The sequence below is a fragment of the Chenopodium album genome, chromosome 16 (genome assembly GCF_948465745.1).
Source record: "Chenopodium album chromosome 16, dcCheAlbu1.1, whole genome shotgun sequence".
NCBI classification, from domain to species: Eukaryota; Viridiplantae; Streptophyta; class Magnoliopsida; order Caryophyllales; family Amaranthaceae; genus Chenopodium; species Chenopodium album.
This window is the reverse complement of record NC_137849.1, coordinates 14202006-14221281: the sequence shown is the minus strand read 5'-3', so window position 1 is coordinate 14221281 and position 19276 is coordinate 14202006. Positions and strand designations below refer to the sequence as shown.

General features: G+C 36.3%; 1 protein-coding gene across 4 annotated transcripts; it reads right to left on the bottom strand.

Moving 5' to 3' along the window:
- Positions 1-13257: 13257 nt before the first annotated feature.
- On the bottom strand, positions 13258-18523 carry LOC145586251 (nudix hydrolase 10-like). 4 transcript variants are annotated; one of them, XM_081643033.1, is made up of 5 exons: positions 18105-18523; positions 16755-16822; positions 16614-16664; positions 16496-16530; positions 13258-13503 (listed from the first exon to the last, which is right to left on the bottom strand). In XM_081643033.1, exons 1-5 carry the CDS (start codon positions 18190-18192, stop codon positions 13467-13469), a joined length of 279 nt encoding a protein of 92 aa, XP_081499159.1. In that variant the 5' UTR covers positions 18193-18523; the 3' UTR covers positions 13258-13466. The 4 variants fall into 4 exon arrangements, 3 of the variants coding, with proteins under 3 accessions (XP_081499159.1, XP_081499161.1, XP_081499160.1); XR_014100860.1 differs by lacking the exon at positions 13258-13503 and adding an exon at positions 14175-14626 and having other exon boundaries at positions 16755-16817; XM_081643035.1 differs by lacking the exon at positions 13258-13503 and adding an exon at positions 14175-14626.
- Between the last annotated feature and the right edge of the window lie 753 nt (positions 18524-19276).

The following is a 19276-nucleotide window of genomic DNA, read 5'->3' as shown; positions in this document are numbered from 1 at the left end:
GAAAATAAAGAGAAAACCTTTGAATTTTTGTGAAATTTGATAATTATGAACTTGTGTGGAAAAATCTTGAGGTTTCAAAGTATTTATACTCTCCTTTTAAAATTAAAACTCATATTTACAACTTTTTCATTACTAATTCCTAATCTCTTACAAATTCTCCCTTTGGGCCAACTTATTGGATCCCTAAATTCCCAATAAGTTGGTCCACCCTTTTAAATAGAATTGACCCAATTAAAAATACTTTTGTTGCCCCAATTCATGATCAATTTTATTTACAAACATATATAATTTATTTAAATAAATAATTTCATTTCAATAAATAATTTCATTTTAATAAATAGAATAAATAAAATAATTAATTTTTATATATAAAAATACGGAGTATTACAGGTGTATTGTGGGACTGCTATAAAGAAAAGTCAGTAAGTCACGTGTAAAGATTGAAGTAATGAGTATAACTATCCTATTATACTAGGTTAATCCCGTGCGATGCACAGTTTAAATAATTAAAAACTTACTTGTTTGTGTGTAACATAAAATATTTTAAGAAAAACGAAGTAAATCGTGATTGATCCCTTTAGTTAGATTAATTAAGCTAAAAATTATTCTAATTAACTTCATACTTATAATGAAAATTTAAAATGTTAGCATTCGTTTTTGATTCATTATAGAAAATTTGAAGAATTAATAAAGAGGGAAAAATAATCCAAACTCTACTAATCACTAATAAATTGTGTAATTAGCCATTTTAGTCATAAAAGCTTTTAGAAAAATGTATAATTAATCAACAATTTTAAAATATTAGCTTTATTTTGAAAAGGGAAAAAAAAGAAAAAAAAAAGAGAGAATGATGTCACAAATAGTTTAGGAGGGAAATTTTTTTTATAAAAAGGTGATACATGTACAATGGTGATGTCAGCGGTAATTACTTTAATATTAGTTATAAATAAATTTATGTGGGGCAATAGTGGGCCAAAGGTTATGACAAGTGGGCTTTTTTGTCAATGGATATATAAGCCATAAACAAGCTTTGGTGTAATTTACGTATAGTTTTGGTTTAAAGTCATAAATAATACGGAGTACTCCGTATTTATTTAATTTAAAACTCAAATATAAATTAAATTTAAATTCTAAATTATAATACTTAGATTAATAAACTTTAATAAATTCTACCGCTACAACTGCGACCCGGTCTACGACCAACGCATCAATACCGTTATCGTGACACCGTAGCCGTTTCCGCGATCACGATCGATACCGCATTTTTATACTATGCTCCAAATAGAATGCAGAATAAAATTTTCTTTTTGTACTTTTACAGGTGATCAATAATTCAGGGTGACTCACAAAGCTCGGTGTAAGGAGGGTGTTCCCATCATAGGGGATCCTTCTCCTTAAATGCCCATGGCCCTTTAAAAGCCTAGGAATTTACACTTGTTAGGGTGTATTAGGATTTGAATTCCTGACTGTTTAGGGGACCTTGAATTAGAATTGATCCTTTCATCACGCTTTTTTATAAGAAACAAGTAGGAGTCGCCAATGAGTTTTAGGAAAACTCATAAACCTCGTTCATGCCTTTCTCCTAAGTAGAGTTCAAGGGATATTTAGCACGAATCGTAATTTTATCCATGCCCAAATTGGTCTACATGAACCAGAAATGAGTTCGGGAGCGAGGGTACCAAGATACCGTTTTCTTTAGAAGGGAATCACTATCCTAGCTCTAGTACGTCCTCTACTAGCTCTTCCTTTTTTCACAATTTCATCACCAAACAATACATGCAACGTGATACCTAAAAAACTAAGTTAGTTGATTTTACTTACACACGTTAATCATGTAGGACTTACATTGTAAAGTCGTTATTCTTATTTAATCAATATTCGTGAAAAGAACAAAAGAAATAAGATTCGCCTTGGCTTAAGTGGACAATCAACAATTAATTATTCAATTCTATTCTTTATTTAACACAAGATACTATGTGGAATTGATTAATTAAAAGTTCGTTTAAGGTGATCAAATAACACTAATTAATTAATTAAAAGTTATTTTAAACAAGAAAATAATGCTGATTGATCTAAGTGCTCGGGAATTTACCACTTCTCCTTGCTAGATCTTCGTTTAGAATACTTATGGACTCCTTCTTGTTCGGGAACCTCCACAGTAGTAACGATATTGAGGGGGTAAGTGTTTAGGACAAGAGGGTTTGATAGTTCACAAAGTTTCTGCCAGAGTTTTAGGCTAATCACTAGCAATTGCGCTGGGTGTCGCGCGCAATCGATGAAGTTGCGCGTGCCAGACCAGCGCGACTCATTGAGATGCACACGGATTTCACTGCGGCAACATTGATTTTTAACCTAGGCGCCTCTAAATCTGTCATAATTAAGTTTTAACCTCGGGCTTAAGCCTAATTATGATCGGGCTTAGTTGTTTTGGACCTTAATTCATTTTATTTTGGGTTAGGCTAGTTATTTTGTGTTCTTGCGATTAAATCAGTTGTCCATAAGCATTCTTCACGTTGATCCAACACAAAGGTGGTTTTATTTAACGTCATAGCACTTCCTGTCGGGACAGGAGGCCAAAAGTAGGTGTCTATAGTTAGCCCCCACTTTGATCGAGTCTAGAATAGACGAGGATTAAAGTAGTCAAGGAAATAAATCCGAGACTCGTTCTGCAAAGTTCCTTAAGAACAGAGAATCTTTCAATAATGTTAAGGATGTCGAAACGATCCTTTATTCACTAAGTGTTTGAGACAAGTAGCTATTAAGGCTAGAAGAAAGCATTCTCTAGTCTTAATACGCTAAAGAATTTAAATTGATCCTTTGCAAATGTAGAACGCTTTTACAAGTAAAGGTTGTCTTGGGTGATGTCAAGTCATAAGAAGAAATCGGTTTAAAAAGGATTAAAGTGGATGATATCCTCTCAATCATGGCATCGTTGATCTAAAGCCTCTCGATTTTCACTGAAACTTTACCCTGATTTTAACAAGTTAAAAATATGATAAAAGGGAGGCGTTTAGGCATTCGCAGCCTAACATGTGAATAAAGTTCTTGACACTCGCTTGTCAAAACGCAGTATTCGGTGTTCATAAGATAGAATACATGTCTCAAGACTGGAAGCATATATCCAAATCCAGTGAGAGAGAAGGAAATCGGCAACTCTCTCAGTAGTTTTGTCCACAAGATGAAAACACGTGTCTCGGGACTGGGGGCACGTGCCTAAATAGATGCGACATCGCATGTCGCTCTTTATACAGGGGGTGGACGGACACCCTAACTGTCCGGTAAGCCATTAAGCTCACTAACTACCGTATTTGCGTCCAATCAAGAAGTGTCTGTTCTCGAATGGTTCGGCGCGCCAGTTGACTTGTTTTAGCTAACGCCTAAAGAAATAAAGGAATTCTACCGTTTTAGTTATGAGAGGTAGATCACGTTGGCTAGGAAGAGGTGAAATTTTACGCAACACCTACGCCATACAATTTTACGCTGTATGATAATACCATCCTTTTTGCTGTGACCGCCAAAAAGAAAGAAAAGAACGTGAAACTTCTAAAGTCAGTACAGTAAAATGACAAACCTATCTACGAGAGCTTTTACATAAAGCACCACTACGGAACGTCTTAAGACACGCTCACGAAAAACGTCCAAAACGTATGCTTAGGGCAGGCACAAAGCACAGTGTACATGCAGGATGATGCAAAAAACTATCAAAGAAGAAAATAAACTACAAAATGCAAAGAAAATAAAACGATTTCGATAATTTGCGTGCCATTACGTCTAACAACGAGCAAAAACCGTTAAAAATTAATCGAAGGGATCGAAATCTAAATTCCGGTCTTTTAAGTGACCAATATCTGTACGCAACTCAGTGGGTCGCGCTAGCCAGGTGCGCTCATCGTTCTGAGTTGCGCTGGTCTGTCATGCGCAACTTAATCAGTTGCGCGCGTCGTTTAAATCAGCAAAAGAAAATCGAGGAGCGCGATTTTTCATTTCGCTCTCTCTCTCTCCTTCCTTCACTGTTTTCGTTTCTTTCTCTCTCTAAAAAGCTCGGATTTTCTTGTTTTTCGAAGGTGAAGGAAGTAGATCTCGTCCCCTATTCATATTTTCCATAATCCAATGTAAGTTTTTATTAGTTTTGTTCCATTTTTGGCTGAAATTGGGCAATTTTCGAACTGTAAAACCCCAAAATTCGAATTTGGGAGTTTTTTATTTTGGCCATAATTCTTGAAAATGTTTATTCCATGTTGTCATACTATGTTTAAAGAGTGTTTTGCAACAAATTTCATGAAAAATGGTTGAGTATTGAACCTTGTATGAGCATTTCTTTGTTTAAGTACGTTCTTGTCTTTTTTTCTTTGAATCTTAGTTCCAATTTGTGGTTTTGTTTCTCATTTTGGTTATACTTTTTGATTATGAAGTAAATTATAGTATTAGAACTACTATTACTTTCATGAGTCATGTTTTTTAAAAATTTTGAATCCGAAAAAATGGCGCGAAATATGTATTTAGCTTGTTGTTGCCATGTTCGAACCTCAAGATTATTTGGTAGATGATAATTATGTTTATGTTATTATTATTCGTCTAAAAGTAGTTGATTCTTTGAGATTTAGGAACATAATCTCTAGAATACTTTAGTTGAAACAGGTATAGGATGACTTTTGTGGGTGTTAAAAGCCCCCATTTACTGAGTTTAAGTGCAGGCATCGTAGCCCCCAAGCATGGGTGGCATTCGAATTTTGTGTTTTTCCCTCTCGCCAGTCGTTATGTTGCCAAAATGGGTCTGAAACACGTGTATTAGTTTTTTTTTTTTTTTTTTTTTTTTTTTTTTTAAGGAAACTAATAAGGAACTTTATCCGTTATAGCATGGATTCTCCTCCGTTTAACGATGCTGAGGAGGACCTAGGACTCGTGCCTGAAGAGGCAGTTAGCCCTCGAAAGAGGGTGACACGTCCTCGTGAGGAGGTTCGAGAGCGACGCATCGGGGCCGATCGACGTCGCTAGGAGGATGTGGTCTGGGAGGCTCCTCCCAACTAGGACCCTCAGGTCCTTAAGTGGGACCCAGACCATCACGTTTCGATTCGGAGTTGGCGCGGCATAGTGAGTTCTTTTCGCGTTTTCGTCTTTTTTTGGCATCATTCTTCTTTTTTCAAAGTCGTAACCGTGTTTTTGTATATATCTTTTTAGTGCGAGCCTAGCATGTGTTTGTACGGCTCGGGCGACTTGAAAGACCGTTCGAGAGGTTACCCGATGTGGTAAAGGATGTAGTGGAGCTTTCGGGGATCAGCCCCCAGCTGGCTCAATCGAGTCAGCCTGCGTCGTCAGCTTTCCTACCTGGGTTGCTGGAGTTTTGGTGGGATTCCACCAACACTTTCCACTTCCCATGGTGAGAGATGACGGTTACCCCTTTCGATTTCTCTATGATTACGGGCTTTCCTTTCGGAGGTGAGCCTGTGGATATGGAGATCGTAAGGGGGTCAGACGAGAGACTGCGTGACCTTGTGGGGGACCATCTTGCGGCAGCTCTTCATCTTTACGCGCAGTCTTGTCCGTACTCGGTTCTTGCCGATGAGCTGTCGGCTGACGAGGTTGATCGGCAGTGTACACCTGAGCAACTGGCTCGGATATACATTGTTCACGTTCTTTATGTCACTGTCTTGAGTAATCGGGGAGAGCGTTTCACTATTGGGTTACTTATTTGCCTCACTGTTTTGGGGCAAGTAGGTAATATGAGTTGGGCGGAGGTGTTGTATGCCCGTATGCTTACAGCCATTGGCAAGGCGACCCGGGTGATGGATTCCACGGCAGCTAATGAGGTGCCTCGGATCTCCATTTCATGGCATGGTCGTATCTTCGAGGTGCGTATTCACTTTAGTCCTTTTATCTTAATCACCATTTTGGCCTTTTGATCTTATTGTTTTGTTTCTTTTAGGCTTGGGGGTACTCGTACCTACCTTTCTTAGCCCCCATGATACTTGGGGAGGCTCGTTTTCCTATCGGCCATCGTCTGGTCATGATTAGGAAGAAACGAGCGACTTCAGCCGGCGACTTTCGCCAGAGGAATCTTTCGGCGACTCGTGCATCGGTGAGTACTTTGACAATGCACATGTCCATATATATATATATATATGTGTATATATATATATATGTATGTATATATATATATATATATCTATATTATATATATATATATACATACATACATATATATATATATATATATATATATATATTGAATGTCTTTCCTCATGTGGTTGTATTTTGTAGATCGATCTCTGCCCTTGGAGTTTGATTGTCTGGGTCCCTGAGGCTGTCCGGTCAGGCATGATTCGCTGCCATTTCTGGGCCCTTTATCAGGGACTCTCTGTGCTCCAGAGGACAGACGCTTGGTTCTTAGGCGAGCGTGTTCTCTAGTAGTTTTCGTCCGAGGAGCCTTTGGTTCTTGTGGATCCTCCGATCCGGATGTTGCATCCGGACCTGCTGTCTACCGAGGATCGAGCTCAGGCGATCCTTAGTTATCTAGCGGAGCAGTTGGTGCTGCCGGGTGCATCTTACCTGACATTTGTTGCATCCAGGCTGACTCCTTTTCCAGCTTTCGTTCCGGTTAGTATTCTTTATTATTATTACCTTTCATTTTTCCTTTCTTTTCTCCCTTTATATATGTATATATATATATATATATATATATATATATATATATATATATATATATATATATATATATATATATATATATATATATATATATATTCGGAACCCTGACTCTTTTATTATCGTATTTTCAGCGAGTCGAGCTGGGTGGTTGGGTGCCTCCCACGGCAGAGATCACGTATACTGACGCTTTCGGGTCGATAATTCGCGAGATTCTCCCAGCAGCGGAGGATAAGGACATACCGTTTGCACCAGAGACGGTTGAGTCGGTATGTTTATTTTGTACATGTATATTTTTTATATATCATATACATTTGTTTGATAATTGTCCTTGTATTTTTTGGAACAGGTTCCGCAAAAGACCATGAACGGCATGGTGAGGACTATGCGTGCTTTTCGAGCCGCTTATCGGAGAGCCCTAGTAGCTTTGTCATGCCGTGATCATCGGATAGTTGCGGTAAGTTTGTTTGTTCTCTTTTTTTTTCTTTTTTTTTATCAAAGTTATTACACGTTTTGTGTATTAATCTTTGTTTTGTATTTTGCAGGATGTACAGCAGCCTTTCGGGAGTCGCCGAGTATCCAGACTTCCATTTTTTTTTTAGCTTATGGAAAAATGTACATATGTATTTTTTTTTATTATTATTTTTTGTTTTTGTACATATAACACACATTTTTTGTATATATATCATATTTTATTTCCATAAGTATTTTAAATCGAAAAAAAATTTCGAGGAGGGAAAGGGTTCCCGACTTACCCCCCTTGAAAAAAATAACAAAAAAGAAAAGAAAGGGAAAACGAAAAAGAAAAAGACAACAAAAGGAGAAAGGAAGGAAAAAAGGGTAAAAGGAGAAAAAGAAAATAGAATAAAAGAAAAAAAAATTAAATAAAAAATTAAAATTAAAAAAAGAGTCAGAAGAAAAATAGAAAAAAGAAAATAAAGAAAGGAAACAAGGCTTAACAAAGGCAAGCGTATGGATTAGTCATAATATTTCGTTGATACTCTATTATTTCGTAGTCCAAAATATGGAAATAGACCAAATAACATGTTGCGACAGAACAGGGCGCGCGCAACCGGGAAGGTTACGCATGGCAGTCGCGCGCAACTCGTGAGATGTGCACGCCACCTGCGGGTGAACTTTCCTTTGGACGAAAATTGCTGAAAAAATGCCCCGTTTGGGTCTTTTTAAACGTGGTTTTGTGTAGGCTTTTGATCATCTCGCATTCATTCATTATTAGTTTTATAAAGAAGAAATATTATTCTCTCTATTCTCTTTTTTTTTTTTCAATGGCAAAAACCTTTGAACAACGTTTGAAACAATGGGTCACTTCCCTTTCAACCGAGGATAAACTAGCTTTTAAAATATACCACCTTGACCCCCTATTGAGTTATATGCAACTTAATATCAACTTTGATTTCCTCCATGCCGCAGTTAATCATTAGGACTCGAACCACCATCTTTTTCTTTTTAAAGGGGATGAAATTGTCCCATTACCTGGCGAGTTTGAGGCTTTACTAGGCTTCCTTGCAAATACTCTCCCCGTGACATATGCCCCTAACTTGTCAGATTCTAAACCTGTATTTCAAATATTTTTTGGTGTGAATGACAATGAGATGGCTAATATTGGGACAGAAGAAGGTGTGAATTTAATTCAATTTATTGAACACTTCGTCGCTCCTCGTGACAACTTGACTAAATAACGTTTTAAAATTCGTGCTTTATGTTTTTGTCTTGTTGTCAATTGTTTGCTGAGGACAGGTAAAGAGTGTGGAGATTATTCCTTGGTATCCATAGTGGAGTAAATACAGAGGTGTCACTCACCTGCTCCCTTAGCTTTGGCGGAAACTGTTCTTTGCTTGAATCGCCTTAGAGGAGACCCTAACGAGAACGGCTTCACGGGAAGTCCACTATTACACGTACTTGTTTTTTTTCGTTGTATTTCAGCGCAAACCATAAAGTTGCGCTGGTCAGACCAGCGCAATCTTCTAGGATGCGCGCAAGTGGTGCGCGCAACTGGTTGTGATGTGCGCGCCACCTGCTTGTGTGATGTCGCAAATTAATTTTTTTTTTCTTTTTCTTTTTTTTTCAAATTTGGCTTATAGAGCGTTTGCGAATCGTTGATCAGCCGTAAAATCTTGAGGCTAATGGAGTGAGAATATTCCCTGGTCGTCGAATTCTCTACAAACATAAGAATGAAGAAGAATGGACGTCGTTTTTCTGTCACGGGGTTCCTAACATACGCTTTGTGATTACTTGTTGGAACATAAGTAGTATGATTGGGAATAGTTTTAATTGTCCCTACATTAGGCTTTTGGGCCTTTCTAGTACTACTTACATCTTTCCTTGCAGGGTGATGAGACAATATGGGATGAAACAAGTTATTCCCCCCCCCCCCCCAAGTGATGCCCCTAAGACGTGATCTTTAAACCTAAACGAATTCCTCGTTGGATGGAATATTGGTCTAGTCTTCCTAGGTGGGTAGTGCAAAATCCCACGGCTAGCATTGTACTATCTTCTTTTTACAAGGCTTGGATGAACGTGGCGAACAAAGGAGAGTTTAACAAGGCTCGATCACAAAATCAAGCAGCCTCGGTTCGCAATCCAGCCAAGCCTGTGACTCATTCGGCCACTACTACTCCTAATGGCCAAAACAATGGAGTGAGAAGAAAGTTAGATTTCTCCTCATCACTTAAGGCTCGTTCAAGGGAACCTAAAAGGAAGGGTCCTTCTAAACCCGCGCAACAAGGCGTGAAGATTAAGGAACCTTCACCGAATGCTCGCATAAAGGCTCCAACAAATGCTAAAGACAAGGGAAAGAGAATTGAAAAGGCCCCAATTCCTAAGTTGAAAAATAACGTTTGGGTCAAGAAGAAGGGCGAAGGCGAAAGTTCTAAGGTTAATGAATGAACTAGTTTATCAGGATTTTCATATGTAATATTTTTTAAATCAATCAATGTTTAATAATTGACGGATTTCATCGCCACCAATATCCATTAATCTGACAGTTGACCTGATAGAATTTCAATTACACGGTATGGTCCTATCCAATTAGGTTTGAATTTCCCTCTTGGATCAGTTGGTGGACCCCTAACCTCTTTTAGTACAAAGTCACATTCTTTAATATTTCGGGGTCGTACCCTTTTATTAAAGTGCCGCTCGATGCGTCGTTGTTAGACTTGTACATGATGCAAAGCTGTTAATTGTCGTTCGTCGAGAAGTAAAAGCTCTTCATACCTTGCTCGTACCCATTCAGCTTCTGGTAGCTTACTTTCGAGTACGATGCGTAGGGATGGTATTTCTAGTTCAACTGGTTGAACTGCGTCCATTTCGAAAACTAAGGATTATGGGGTTACCCCTATTGATGTTCGTATGGATGTTCTATAACCCCATAGGGCGAAGTGTAGTTTGTTCGACCAGTCTTTAAAATTTTCTACCATTTTCTTAATGATGACTGTTATGTTTTTATTTGCCGATTCTACAGCTCCGTTCATTTGAGGCCTATATGGAGATGAATGATGATGTTTTACTTTATAACGGGCTAAGAGGGTCTCAACTTCTGCTTTGAATTGAGATCCCTGGTCACTAATTAGTTCATGTGGAACTCCATATCTACAAAATATGTTTCGTTCGCGAAACTTTGCGACATGTTTAGAAGTGATGTTAACGTAAGAAGCGGCCTCAATCCACTTAGTGAATTAATCGATGGCTACTAGTACGTACTCGTGTCCTCCTGCTCCTGTTGGACAAATTTTACCAATTATGTCAATTCCCCAAGTCGAGAAAGGCCAAGGGGAAGTGAGGTTATATAGTTCGGATGTTGGAAGGTGTTGTAAATTAGCGAACATTTGGCACTCTGGACATTTCTTGACATATTGTATGCAATCATGTTCCATAGTGGACCAAAAGTACCCTTATTGTGAGATTATTTTAGCAAGCATTTTTCCATTCTTGTGAGGTCTACAAACACCTTTGTGAGTATCTTCCATAAGGCGTGTGGATTCGGGTTGGTCTATACACAATAAGCTTTGACCATTGGGTCCCTTTTTGCTTAATTGACCATTTAATAAACCGTATTGAGCTGCAAGTGTTCTCAAAGCTCGTTGGTCTTTTGATGAAGTATTCTCAGGATATGTGCCATCAGTAATGTATTGGAGGATATGATCATACCAAGGACTTTCTCCTTCGATGTCATTTATTTCCTCTATTGCGTTGCAATAAGTTGGTTCTTCTCTTCTATCAACGCATAATGGCATCATATTTAGGTGATCTGGAATGTTAATCATTGAGGCTAATTTTGCTAGCGTATCGGCAAATTGATTCTCATCCCTTGGGAGATATTTGAAGTCAATATAATCAAAATGATCGATGAGTTGCTCTAGGTGTGCTTGGTATAATATCATTGTGGAGTTCTTTATTTTCCATTTCTTAAGTATACGATTTATTATTAAGCTAGAATCTCCATATACTTTCAATTTTTGCACACCTATGCTAGCTGCTGCTTCTAATCCAATAATACATGCTTCACATTCCGCGGCATTATTAGTAACCTCAAAGTCTAGTTTGACAGAGATTGGAGTATGTGCTCCCTCTGGACTTATGAGTAACACTCCCACACCACATCCTTTTTGACTGGATGCGCCGTCGAAATACATTACCCATTTGTCATCTTGTGTCACAATAATCTCCTCATCTAGAAGATGAGTAGTTTCTGCATGACTTGTTTGAATATGATATTGGGCCAGAAAATCGGATATTACTTTTCCTTTTATTAATTTTTCAGGATTATATTTTAGTTCGAATTCGGCCAACATTACCAACCACTTGGATATTCTTCCTTGTATTATCGGATTTTGTTGTGAAATCACATGAGTGGTGTGGGGTAACATATAATGTCATAGTTTTTTAGTTGCCCACACTAATGTTAAAACTTGTTTTTTCCAAGATGCTATGTTTTGTTTCATATTAGATGGTTTTTTTGCTTATATAATATATTGCATGCTCGACTTTTTCTACCTCTTGTGCTAACAGGACCCCTGTGGCCGTGTCTTGACTGTGATGTATAGCCTAAGAGGTAGCTTAGGTACTCGTGGTGCTAAAACTGGTGGACTTTTGAGATAATCTTTGATTTTCTCGAAGGCCTCTTGGCGTTGATCGTCCCATTCATGTTTTTCCTCTTTTCAATTTTTTAAACATTGGCTCATAAGCTATTGTCAACTTGTTGATAAATCGACTAATGTACTGTACCTTGCCAAGGAACCCCTTAATTTCTTTTTTTGTTTGAAGGGGAGGCATATCAACGATTGCCTTTATTTTAGAGGGATCGATCTTAATACCACGTGTGTTTACTACGTATCCGAGCAACTTGCCAGAAGCTACTCCAAAGGCGCATTTTCGTGGATTCAATCGTATTTTATATTATTTTATACAAGTGATGAATTTGCGTAAAGCTTTTATGTGTCCCATTCTATCCTTGGACATCACAATCATATCATCCACATACACTTCTATTTCTTTATGCATCATATCATGCAAGAGAGTCGTAGCCGTTCTTTGGTACGTAGCTCCTGTATTTTTTAGACCAAATGGCATGACTGTATAGCAATATGTACCCTAAGGGGTGATAAAGCATGTCTTTTCTTCGTCTTCTTTTGCCATTAGAATTTGGTTGTAACTTGCGTATCCATCCATAAAGGATAACATCGCATGTTCAGCCGTGTTATCTACCAATATGTCAATATGAGGTAGAGGAAAATCGTCTTTAGGGCTAGCCTTGTTGAGGTCCCTAAAGTCGACACACATGCGAACTCGTCCATCCTTTTTAGGTACTGGGACGATGTTTGCTACCCATTCTGGATAATTACATACGCAAATGAAGCCTGCGTTTAATTGCTTTTGTACTTCCTCTTTTATTTTCAAAGCGACATCAGGTTTCATTCGTCGAAGTTTTTGTTTTAGTGGTTTAGAAGTGGGGTTCAAGGGAATGATATGTTCCGCAATTTCCCTATCTGTTCTAACACTAGTAGAAAAGCTGCTATTTGTAACTGGCGAAATTGACTTTTTGTAACTGACATTGTTGGTTGCGAATGCCACCGTACAACTAGTGAAAATTATCCGTACCGGACTAATGTTAGTTACAAATAATGTACTATTCGTAACTGGCTTAATCTTACGCCAGTTACAAAAAGTCTATTTCCCAAGTTAGAAACCATACTATTCGTAACTGGCATTAAGTTACGCCAGTTACAATTAAAGTATTATTAGTAACTGGCAAATCTTAACGCCGGTTACTAATATTTTTTTATTTTTTTAAAAAAATACTATTAGTAACTAGCATTAGATTACGCCAGTTACTAATAATAAATATTTGATTCGAATACAAGAATTGTAATATATCCTACCAAACGACCCATCGTCAAATGAGTTACAACCTGTTACAATTCAACCAACAAAACACGTTCTTCGAATACTTCCATATAACTTAAATTACCCACAACATACAATACAAACACTCCAAATAATTCCACACAACTTGAATTATTCATCCACAACAATACAATGGAACAAAATTAACTATACTTTCAAAAAAAAAAAAAAAAAAAAAAAAACAATTAAAACTTGAATAAAAAAAAATCATTGATTTATAATTTAGAAATGTAAAAACAATAACCAATAGGCTAAATAAAAGTAGATATATAGAAAAGTGTTATATTGTTTTATTAAGCTAAATGCAATTAATCATAACATCGATTAATAAGATAACTAGTCTTTTGACAAAAAATTAAGCCTAAAAAACATAGCTCATTGTTCTTGAATCTCATCCAATTCTACATCGTTGTAGGCTGCAAGTCTTGCCAAATACTCCTGCAAATATATATATATATATATATATATATATATATATATATATATATATATATATATATATATATATATATATATATATATATATATATATATATATATATATATAAACGTGTCTATAATACTTTGTAAAAATAAAAAGCTCAAAAATTTATAAGTTTGGCTAAGACCTACGGTGCCTGTATAACTCAGAGTCATCTTAAAATCTGTCTAAATGCAATTGCAGGATAAAACGGAAGCCATGATACATGATCAAAAAGCTCAAACAATTCGCAAGTTTGGTGAAGACCACTATGGGGCTGTATACTAACTCAGAGTAATCTTATGAGTGGTCTAATGCAAATTCCAGGGAAAAAAAGGAAACCATGATATACAATTAAAAAGCATAAAGAATTTGCAAGTTTGATTCAGACTTATTATTTTTTTATCAACAAATCTATTCAAAAATTCAAATACAAAGCATAAAGAAAATGTGTTCCTTACAAAAGGAAAATGTTTCAAACCCTTGAGAAACTACTCTTCCTTAAAACTGTGTGGAGACCGTATAACTCTTAATGAACATCTTTATAAGAAATGTGTACGTATTTTTAAGAAATGGAGGGAGTAGCATAAAAGGCAAATACACGATGCCAGCATGGGGTTTTCCTTCCCAGCTGACATTACTAAAATGATAAAGCTAGAAAAACCATATTTAACTCTTAAATTCATGGGGGATCAATTGATCATAAAATTTCTGTAGTATACAAACAAGTTTGAAGCACAAAAGATTGACAATTTTCCTGACAAAGCTCCATATGTTGCGCAATATCAGATTTTCTTAACACATACTGATACTCCAACACAATCCCATTAAAAAGTACTCTTACAAGTTAGAAGCAAGCAGATTTTCTCAAGGCACACTCCAATATGATCCCATTAAAAGTACTCTTAGAAGTTAGAAGAGTAGATAGGAATTAAGGGAAAAACAAACAATAAAGCAAGAGCACTTATAAAGATACGTGGAACTACTACACATGTTTTAGTTAGTACCCGAGCTGCCTCAATCTCCAATCCCATTAAAAATGCCTGGCTCTATGGCTCTCCTCTGATAAACTCATCCAGCTAATATATGCACAATACTGAGCTGACAAGGCAGAGGAAAACCTTTACGTTAAAATATAATGCTTCATATTTAAGAATGATAAGTTTGGGCAGAAAAAAATCCATTTATTAGGTGAGTTTTACAGGTTTCTTGTTCTTTAGTGAATCACCTTCTTAAAGTACCAATTATGTGACCCAATTTAAGAAATCTAAAACACCCATTACATTCATAACGCTCCTTTAACAGAATCCAGATTAGGCACCCCATATTTGAGAATTATACAAAATAAAAAATTTTGAGACAAAGACTTGGGTTATTGATATGTCCATTTTATATAGTATTTTACCCCCGTCCCTTAGTCATAATTAGTAGTGTTTTTGGCTCTTTAGAGCCACTTTTGTTACTAATATGTGTTTTCTAGTGTTTTCGTAGTTTTGGTTGAGTTTTGTAGGGAATTGCACCTTTGGAGCATTTTCCCGGGATTTTATGAAGCAACTACGAGCATTGGAGGAGCACGACCGTCGTTGAAGCCCAAGGCCAGCTAGATCCATCGAGCCGGTGATTAAGGGCTCGGTATCTGGAATACCAAGGTTTGGACCGAGTACTCAAGACCCGAAGAGGAGATCCGGATTGGGCCGAGGAGTCGAGCCCAATCAGAAGTCCAAAGCCTCGAGGAGCCACAAGGGCCCGATCGGGCAAGCATAGCCCCGATCGGGCAAGGCAACGCAGCACCAAGCCTCCAGTGCTAGGCGCGCCCGATCGTGCGAGGCCTAGCACGATCGGGCGAGGTGCGCAGCAAAGGGCATCGAGCAAAAGGCGCGCCCGATCGGGCGGCCCTTAGCCCGATCGGGCGCGTGTTTCTGGGGAGCTGAGTTGTTGAGGCATTTAGTTTCTAATTAGGATCGTTAATTATTTTCGTTTAAGTACGTTTTAGGATTGTAATTTATGACTCACTCTTTCCTTTTACTTTCTCTCTCTACTTAATATTTTCTCTCTCTAGACTTTTCTCTCTACCTTACTCTTGTTCTTGAGTACTTTGTAATTCCGCCGTCTTTGGTACGATTTCTATTTCAATTAATTTGAGTAATTTCTTCCTTTCAATTCCTTATGACTTGTTTTATTACTTTGCTTACTTTAGATTTAATTATGTCCGAGTAGTTTAATTCTAGGGTTTATGGGGATCCATAATTAATATGAAGGGATAATTTGTTATTGTTGATTATTGATATTTCATGATAATTTCTTATTAAATTGTTTTAATTCTTTGCAATTGGATTATGAATCGAGCAGATGTAATTTGATTGTGAATGTTTAGCAATATTGAATTGATGAATCGAGCAGATGTTAATTTAATGTTAAAGACTATTTTCAATAGGAACTTAGATCTAATAAATTGCGAGAGCCTGTTAGATCTATGTTGGTTAATAAATTGCGAGAGCCTGTTAATCATGTTATCCGTGCAATGTTAATTAATTGATTGTTATGTTTTATCCCTGAATATTAATTATTGGTGAACCTATGACCCTAGGCCTTCTTATTATCGACTTTCTCTCTAAACTTAATCTCCGTAGTATAATTTCATATTAAACACAATAAATTGATTATCTTAATAATTTAGATTATATTAATTAATTAGGAGTAGAAAGATCAGTTTCCCTGTGGATTCGACCCTACTTCCCTATCTACTTTAGTTAGAGGACTTAGGTATTACTTTTGATTAGGGGATACGACTTTATCCTGTGAGTTATCGATTGTTCCACAATGGCTAAGTGAAGATAGCATCATACAATTACAAGGAAGCAGAAAACCAGGGAGCCAACATTTCTGAAGCACCTTTGAGACAGTATAACACATCACAAAGTGCAAAGCGTAAACCACATGCAAGTTTACAAAAGCATATGATGGGCATACCTGAATGCTACTATCTCGATGAATTCTGCATCAATCTAAAGAGGCAGAATCACATTAGCAAAACATTGGATGCATCCTCTTCCATAATTGGAATAAATGATATTGAGAGATCACTTACTCCTGTCTCTTCCTTCACTTCTCTGACAGTTGCTGCACATATATCTTCTCCCTACATGATAAAGAAACCTATAGAAACTTACAATATGCATAACGCAACAATAAACAGGAAGCGGAAAGTAAAAGTTTCTTAGAAATATACTTCATCCACGACTCCAGTAGGGATCTTCCAGGTACCTAATCCTCGAAATCCCTCACTCTTCTCCTGTACTACAAGCAGTCAAACTAGCATCAATGCAAAACATGACATTTAGAAAAGGCAAGCAAAAAAAAAATAAAAATAAAAAAATAAAATCAAAGTTAAATCACAGAAAACAAGACTTCTAAACTATGACTTATATAAAAAGCATTTGGTACTCAGCATATTATTGCCTGCCTGCGTAAATCTCTGAAATATCGAACACAAGACTGTGTACATCATCTCCAAAATTATATTTATGCTGCCTAAGAAATTCATCATGTGATATTTCACAATACTGAGGCACTGAAACAAAATTAATACCCACAAAGAACATTAAACAAAGAGCAAAACATTAAATTTTTTTACCCATTATCCATTACATAACCTATCATCACAAGCGAACAACAAATATAACTCACTCATAAAGTTGTGCAAATAAAAACCAATACAGCAAGTACAATATAGCTTAACTATAAAATATGAGTCGTACACTCGTACCCACAATAAGGATAATTACATGAAAATTATGTCAAAGAAACAAAAGATACTCTTATACAACTAATTATGATAACCTACTAGTGAAATTTAATAAAGTATGAAAATAAACTACCATAACAAAGATAAAAGAGATCTAACAAAGTATGAAAATTATGTCAAAGACACAAAATTACTACAGTACTATTTAAGAAGTGAAAGTAGGATAATAATTGAAATGTATACACACATCATAACAAAGATAAAAGAAAAAAAAAAAAAAAAAAAAGAAAGAGTAATCTCTTATAACAATAGCAATTGCATATGACAAATCTGTTGCCCACTCACTACCCCCTCCCCACCAAACATTCGAGCACATATATGAGATTGGCAAGAAAAATTAATCAACTCACGCCTAATTAACATATCAATTTATCTTAAACTTGACAAAATTCAATGATTTTTATTAAGAGATATTTTATTGTAGAGTAAAGGGGGGAGGATGTTACTAATAATTACTCAAAAATTACATTCAATAAGATGAAAGTATGAATGAATTGTTAGAGCATTCGATTATCTATACACATGATTGATAGTTTGAAATCATAGCGTAACAAAATCAAATTGTAAGCAAGCCTTCACAATTGGATTTAAAAGCAAATTAAACAAGCTTATAATAAATTGTAAAATTTTAGTGATTTTTTTTTTTTAAAAAAAAAAAAAAAAAAAAAAAAAAAAAAAAAAAAAAACTAGCAACAGATTAAAATCACAAGAAAAATCACCAAAAATGCAAATTCAGAAAAATTTTGATATCAAGAGAGAGGAAAGAGAAAATACCATTGCGGCAACTCGGCAAGGCACGCAAGGACGACGACCAGATTAACCGGATCTCTGACATCAAAGCGCTCGATGTACTTCTAAGCATTCAAATTTTGAGCAATAACCACCCACAAAAACAACAAACTATCTATTTTGCAGAGCAAACTATCTACTGAATCAAGAAGTTGCCTTCTTCGTTTCCCCAAAACCTAGGGTTTCATCCTATTTTGCAGAGTCTCTATACTAAAGTTCTATATAAATTCCATATAGAAGATGGATAAATACAATCAAAAAAACAAAGAAGCGATCTTACGAACTAATGACGATTGAGAAAAGGGAAAAGATTGAGAAGGTTTTGAATGAGGGTGGAATAGAGAGAAAATAGGGGCTAACTCACGATCTGCTAAGGTAGGAGAAAAAATAAAACGGTGGGCCTCAATTTTTGATCAAGAGGCATTAGTAACTGGCTTTTCTAAAGCTATTTACAACTAATAACGTCAATCAAGTTTGACTTAATATTTGTAGTGGACCTTTTCTACGCCAGCTACTGATCATTGGTCAAACAATCTTTGACCAAGTATTTGTAACTGGCCTTAATTATGCCAGTTACTAAAGTTAATTTATTTGTAACGTACACCAGTTTGTCGGTTACTAATATTCTTATAGTAACCAACATAACTTACGCCAGTTACTAATAGGGCGTTACTAATGAGGATTTTTCTACTAGTGCAGGCATGTCCTTGTATGACCAAGCGAACACGTCTTCGAATTCTTCGAGCGTCGATATGAGGATCGATCGCTCTTCTAGATTTAAAGTTAAGCCAATTTTGACTTCCCTTTTGTTTTCATTAGTTCCTATATTGATTGTTTCAATTTCTTCAATTATAGGATTCTTTTGTTCTCGTTCATTCATTAATTCAACCAATTTGTTAATATTATCATCTTCATTAGATTGATTATTATAGCATTCAAAAGATTCAAGAGAAAGCATATACTCGGAAATAGAGTTAATATTATTGAAATCAAAAGAAAGTACATCAAGAGAAGAATCCTTTTTGGGATCTTCGTCCTTAGAACTAGAAAATAAAGACTCAGCAATGGCCACAAGGCCTATACTTTCAGCTTCCTTGAAATCTAAACTAGACTCATCGTCAGATTCTTCAAACTTCTTCCCTTCGCCAGTGATGATT